This window comes from Seriola lalandi, unplaced genomic scaffold, assembly GCF_002814215.2.
Source record: "Seriola lalandi dorsalis isolate HSWRI2012SDOR001 ecotype SW California unplaced genomic scaffold, Sedor1 jcf7180002000946, whole genome shotgun sequence".
Classification (NCBI taxonomy): domain Eukaryota; kingdom Metazoa; phylum Chordata; class Actinopteri; order Carangiformes; family Carangidae; genus Seriola; species Seriola lalandi.
The window spans coordinates 1-6,857 of record NW_019471605.1 but is presented as its reverse complement, the minus strand read 5'-3'; the positions used below and the strand labels follow the sequence as shown (position 1 = coordinate 6,857).

General features: G+C 39.4%; 2 protein-coding genes across 2 annotated transcripts; one reads left to right on the top strand and one right to left on the bottom strand.

Moving 5' to 3' along the window:
* Window positions 1–3: 3 nt before the first annotated feature.
* On the bottom strand, window positions 4–2,720 carry LOC111663319 (solute carrier family 2, facilitated glucose transporter member 5-like; the record flags this gene model as incomplete). Its single annotated transcript, XM_087176228.1, has 7 exons — window positions 2,629–2,720; window positions 1,904–1,999; window positions 1,540–1,700; window positions 1,333–1,456; window positions 1,102–1,232; window positions 350–498; window positions 4–63 (listed from the first exon to the last, which is right to left on the bottom strand). Coding segments are annotated over exons 1-7 (790 nt in total), but the record flags the coding sequence as incomplete, so codon positions are not given.
* Window positions 2,721–4,226: 1,506 nt separating this feature from the next.
* Window positions 4,227–6,847, top strand: LOC111663331 (26S proteasome non-ATPase regulatory subunit 6-like; the record flags this gene model as incomplete). Its single annotated transcript, XM_023417497.2, has 5 exons — window positions 4,227–4,491; window positions 4,957–5,162; window positions 6,152–6,297; window positions 6,391–6,610; window positions 6,739–6,847. Coding segments are annotated over exons 1-5 (826 nt in total), but the record flags the coding sequence as incomplete, so codon positions are not given.
* Window positions 6,848–6,857: the final 10 nt, after the last annotated feature.

Sequence of the window (6,857 nt, the reverse complement as noted above, 5' to 3'; positions counted from 1 at the left end):
GCTCAGCCGACATCTCATCCATCTCCTGTTTGTAGTCACCTTGGCCCCACAGACTCTGGAGAGCTGGAGTTAGAAAGACCATGAGACACACATATAAAAATGTTACACCATAGTATAGACTTTTTTCTTCTTTCTTCTTATATCTTGAACGCCTTTACTTCTAATGCTACTAAGCTAATTGGTTTACAAATTTAAATGAATTAAATCCATTTTTGAGGACAATCCTTCAAATATATCTAATACATTGGTAGTATTGTGTTTCCTGAATCATTAGGGACAGTAGTGTTTGATACCCATTCTGTGATAGGCTGTTCGGTCAAATACTATGACTATGGGGATTTATACCAACCTTTTTTGCATGCCTTATCGTCATCTTTCTCTATGAATAAGTATCTGGGAGCATCAGGGAGAAAAGGCAACGCGATGACATGAACCACTGAGAAAAATGCAGGGACACAGAGAACGATATTCCACAGCTCCTCACGGCCGAGGATCTCACTGAAAAAACAAAATGAAGTGTAGTGTTACAGCTTGGTTTAAATGCTTTTACTGTAGAAAATTGCATATTTATTTACACTTTCTAATATTGTGTTGAAGCTCCTTTTGCGCAAACCACTTACAGTGGCTTCAGAAAGTATTCAGACCCCTTTGCTTTTAACACACTTTGTGTTGTAGATTTAATTTTGAATTGATAAAATTACCAATTTGCCCATCAATCTACACTCAATTACCCATAATGACATAATGCTTTTAGAGTCCACTTGTGGAAAACTGAATTGATTGGACATAGTTTAGAAAGGCACACACCTGTATACGGTCAGACAATTCACACTGCATGTCAGGACAAAAGCCAAACCATGACGTCCAAGGAACTCTCATCTCAGTTATAACATTGAGGTGAGAGGTGCACACTTTCTGAAGCCACTGTACTGTATGTCTTAAAGCTTAAAAGTTCTGCTTTATCTCATCTTATTTTTCCTCACGATAACTGGAGAAGGAACTGAAGAAAAAGTATCACTAATATTTTGCATATTCAGTGTACGTTGAGTTTTTTTGGCCTCGACTGTTGTGTTCAAATTCATAATGACAATAAGTGTTTACCTTAACCCACAAAACTGTGCAAACAGTTTGCCGAGTGACCCAAAGGTGGCTGAGGTCAGAGTCACCATGCCTCTTATCTTTCTGGGTGAAATCTCTCCGAGGTATATCAAGTGGGTGCTCGTTCCCAAACCCACAGGAGATAAAAGACATTTTTGATAAGTCAGGCAAAAACATGATGTATTTGTGATCACTTTATTATGCACGTCGCAGAACAAGTCCTGTTGACTTACCTGATGAGTAGCCATACAGAATCCTTGCAACAATGATCATCTCATAAGATTTGGCCACTTTACTTGTCAGCATGATCCCTGCTGCCACGATGGCAATAAAGCTGTTGCAGATCATCGCCTTTTTTCTGATAAAGGAAGATACATCCCTTCGAGTCTTATAAGGACAGTCAAACTATAGGACTACATGCTGCGTTAGGTCTTTACTCACCTTCCCAACCTTCCTGAGATAAACTTGACACTGACAGCACCAAAGAGTCCCCCGACAGCATACATGGAAACAATAAGAGACCAGATCATTGTGACGGTCTGTGCAGGCGGATGCTCTTCGTATCTGTCATACCAGCTGCTGTTGATGAAGCGCTGTATGAACTGCACAGAAAGTTTTAAGGAAGCAACAGTTTGTGGCCTGAACTCAGTGAGATATGAACAGTGATGCCCCTGCCACAATTATACAAACAACTGTCTCTCAGCCTCTGGTGGTAACTGGCAGGAAATCTGAGTGGGTTTGAAGAGAGAGAGGTGAAGTAACAAACAACAGGATGAAAAGAAATGTTTTAAGTGCTGTATCTCACCGGTGAGGGAGAACTTAAACCAGTGATGTGGTAGCCAGATTGAAAACTTCCTCCAATTCCCAAAATAATGATGAGGATCAGAGCATTGCCACGGGTCTACAGAGCAGAGTGAGGAACGGAAATAGGACACAGGAGTGATTACACATAATGTTCAAATGTGCAATGTTCAGTATTACACCTTCTCTTAAGGTATGTTAAGGTGCTTTCACACCTTGATCCTGTGTTTTAATGAATCCCATGAAAACCTAATTTCGAGCAAAAATGGTTGAACAAAGTTAGTTAGTATTACATCTTCTAGAAATGCAGTATTTCTATGAGGCAAATATATTTAGGCAAAATTAAACTAAACTGATAAGTAGCTTTTAAAATTATTAACTCAACATTATTAAGAAAGAAAATGTGTCTTGGTCTCGCATGAAGAATTGCCCCAATATCTTGCAAAATATCAAGATACATTTTTTATTTTATAAGGTTTTCCAGTAGTAAATGTGTTGAGTGCTGTAATATTTTTGTATTGAATGACAAGTTTTCAAAGAAACTCAGAAACCAACAAAGTGCAATGACTCAGCTAAATCTGTTTGGTAGATCAGTCCCCAAAACAAAACTCAAAAACTTTTGCTGTTGTTGTTCTATGTGATGTTTTTCATCTGTTTTCCCAGTTCTTAAAAGTTTGTCAGGGCTAAAACGTAGTGTTGGGTTTATACAGGAAAAGTAGAAATGCCTACCAGCTGTTGCAGCAAAGTTTCCATTTTGTCTCTACTGGTACAGACCTCACAGTATTGTCCAGACTGCATGGACTCTGTATTTCATGCTGGTTATCATTAACCTTTCAGACTTTCTGACCAAAAGTGAAGCAACCAGCAATTACCATGTCAACCTGACAACAACTTCCCCTGCTGGAGTCACTCATCTGTCTTGTGGACTGATGTTACTGTTAATGCTGGACAGACGATCTGATCCAGCTTGATTTGATTATGGACTATTTTACTGGGTTAAGGAATGGATTGCAAACTATGTAAACTCAGTTTTTGATCTGCAGAAAAGAAATCAATATTAATAGTGAAAATGCATAATCATATGATGTAGCTGTGGAATTTAATGGATTTTACCATCAGCATTTGTATAATATACCTAAATAAAATGTCAGGATCATCAAGGATCATACCAGTTATTTTTTATAGTTATTATTTTTTTCATTGACTGTTCTCCATAGTTCTTCACCAGAGTTTTTTTTTTCAGGTTTTAAAATGTTTTTTCCTGCAGAAATGAATGTCTGTCTATTCATCTTAGCCTGCTCTTCCCTTTCAGTCACACAGCTTCTCTGGTGAAAAGTTACCAATGATCCCCTCATGACCTCTTTATATTTTTATATTCTTTATATTTGTCTTATTAGATCTTAGAGCTGCATTTGACACCATTGATAACATTGGCATTAAAGAAACTGCACTAGGCTGGTTTTCCATGCACACAAAGGTTAGTCATGGAGTTCCAGGGTTCTGTGCTAGGACTGATACTTTTCCCCCCATATGCTTCCTTTAGGCGATATTGTCAGGAAGAACCACATAAATTTCCATTGCTAAGCAAATGACACCCAGCTGTCTCTTTGAAGCCAGATGAAACTATGCAGTCAAACTTCAGGCCTGGATGAACAGCATTTTTTTTACTTTTAAATTGAGACCAAGCTGAAGTTTATTTTTGAAAAGGACATGTCCTTCACATCATACATAAAATGTGTGTGTGGGGGGATTATTATTATTATTAATAATAATAATAATAATAATAATAATAATAATTGGTGATGCTATCATTGCTGCTGTTATTATTGATTATTATTTTCACTATAACAATCAGTACTTAAATACAACACTAGCACATAAAACACATAAAAAATTCTGATTCATAGCAAATTTAATGTGTTCTTCCCTGGCTCATGCCCAATCCCTCCACCAAATTCGTTGCAAATTGGTTCTATACTTTTTGCGTAATCCTGATGAAAAACAAACAAACAAACAAACAAACAAACAAACAAACAAACAAACAAACAAACAAACAAACAAACAAACAAACAAGCAAACACACCAGTACATAACCTGAAACCATAACCTCCTTGGCGGAGATAATAAAGATCAGTAGGCTACACTATATAGGCTACCTGTTTGTGATATTGAGTTGGGACACAGTCAACGTCCCATTGGCAAACATCACTTTGAATTGAAGTGTTGTTCACAGTCATGCCCAGCAGATGGCAGTAAATGAGAAGTTGGTTATTAAATGTCAGGCTGTCCTCCGCTCTTGTCTCCCCTCTACGTCAGTCCCCGGCGGAAGCAACAGTCCAGTGTTTTCCGTAGTCATCGTTGACTAGCTGATAGTAGCGAACGACAGACTCCGTCTACACAAAGAAAACCCTCAGTTTGCGTGTTTGTTTGTATACTTTTGAGTGAAAATGCCGCTGGAGAATTTGGAGGAGGAGGGTCTGCCCAAGAACCCCGACCTGAGGATAGCACAGTTGAAGTTCCTGCTGACGATGGACGGTCACCGACAGGATGCTAAAGTGAAGACTGAGCTCATGGACGCTATCAAAGCTAACAGTGAGTTAGCATCTCACGGCACTATCGAACTTGTAACGGCAGATTTTATAGCCTGCTCATCGTATGCATGTTACTGTGCGCACATACGTTTTGTACCTGTTGTATAATTTTCTCATTGATGCTGGCAAAATAATAAACAAGTTTTCCACACTAGCATAACGCTCATCGTAGGAAAATTGGCATTGCTAGCTAACGTTACAAGCAAACGCCACCAACCCATAAGCAGTTTGAAGAAGGGTTGTTTGTCAAAACACATTAGCAAGTTATATTCTCTATGTTTCAAGTTCTGTTTGATTTATATTGCATCTCACTTAGTTTTTACAGGGAAAGACACAAAAGATACGGCGTTATTTTATAATTAAAGCAACTTTATTCTGTAGAGAATCAAATTAAAACCTCTCCAGGGTCAATATGAGATTTAAAGAGATGTGACGGGCGTTAGAGTAATTTCGTTTCTCTCTCCAGATATGGCGCCCTATTATGAGGGTCTGTGTAAAGACCTGAAGTGGCAGCTTGACGGTGACCTGCTGAGTAAAATGAAGAAGGCCAACGAGGAAGAGCTGAAGCGTCTGGACGATGTGTTGGAGGATGCGGAGAAGAACCTGGGAGAGAGTGAGATACGAGACGCCATGATGGCCAAAGCTGAATACCTGATCAGAATTGGAGACAAGGTATGATTTCCCATCACTCAACAGCTATATATGTATGTATGTGTGTGTATATATATATATATATATATATATATGTGTATGTGTGTGTAATAGGTTCTGCAGAAGTAACAAATATGTATTATAGCTAAAGTGCTTATTGTGACCATAGGAGGGAAAAATGAAGAAAATCAATTGCCCCGTCTCCAACCATCAGTACTCACCTTTCAGTTCAGGTTATACTTCAAGGTCATGTTATAAAGGAATCAGTCAACACTATACTTGGAATAACTAGTCATTTGTTGTGCATGTAGTGTGTGCTAAGCCATTAATCAAGAAGTCATTAAATTAAAGTATGTTATATATCTGACGGGCTCCATTGTTTTTCCTTCTTGCACACTCTAATTTAGCTGCTTTCCCTTTTTCTATCAAGCAATACGAGTTTTACTCACGTGACTGACGTGATTTGATTACATTTGATCACAGCCTTTGCACTGTGACTAATGCAGATGTGCACATTGTAGTGTCAGTGCTGAAAGGAAATGTCATTCAGCTTTACCACACAGTCTTTACTTAGCCGCATTCCTCCTTTGATCTGCAATGGACAGATTTAGTAACAGAAACCAACAGTAACCCACTGAAAGCTGCACACTTCATATGTTAATAAATTCATACACTTTACAGCGTGCACATTTAAGTTTATGGCAAATGCCTAATCATCTGAGTGTGTAGTACATTTTTGAAGGAAAGTGTAATTCACCGATGTCTTTCCTTTTCAGAAAATACCACTTTGTATCAGAGCCAAAATCAAGAGTACTACAAAAGTTATTTGCTCCAGCTGTTTTTTTTACTTTTATTAAAGCAAGTGATACTCTTGAAACGATTACACATAATGCCAGCTTCGTAGTTTTTTAGGGTGACAGGCTCTCTGTGTTGGCTGTAATGTTGCATGTACATCCCTAAGTTGGTGCAGATTCACTGACATTGTCTGCTTTTGTCATGTGCATCCACAGGAGGGCGCCCTAACAGCCTTCAGGAAGACCTATGACAAGACGGTCGCTCTGGGTCACAGGCTAGACATTGTCTTCTACCTGCTGAGGATCGGCCTCTTCTACATGGATAGCGACCTCATCACACGCAACTCGGAGAAAGCCAAGAGGTAAAGGCATTATAACATGTCTGTTCTGAAACATTTCCACAAACAGTCTCTTCAATACTCATCTCTCCATGCATCTTTTTTTTTTCTCTGCAGCCTTATTGAGGAGGGGGGAGACTGGGACAGGAGGAATCGCCTGAAGGTCTACCAGGGCCTGTACTGTGTTGCCATCAGAGATTTCAAGCAAGCTGCTGAGCTCTTCCTTGACACAGTCTCCACCTTCACCTCCTATGAGCTCATGGACTACAAGACCTTTGTTACCTACACTGTCTACGTCTGCATGATCGCCCTCAAAAGGCCTGACCTCCGTGAAAAGGTAGGAGAGGGACCGAGTGCGTGTACTCACAAGATGTGATCGATGGAAACTGCATTGCACATTTTTAGAAGCATGTGTAAATCAGCTGATCACCTGCTGTTAAATGTCTTAAATATGTTTCTCTATAGGTAATAAAGGGTGCAGAGATCTTGGAGGTGCTGCACAGTCTGCCTGCTGTTCGCCAGTATCTTTTCTCACTCTACGAGTGCCGCTACTCTGTTTTCTTCCAGTCTTTGGGTGAGGAAGG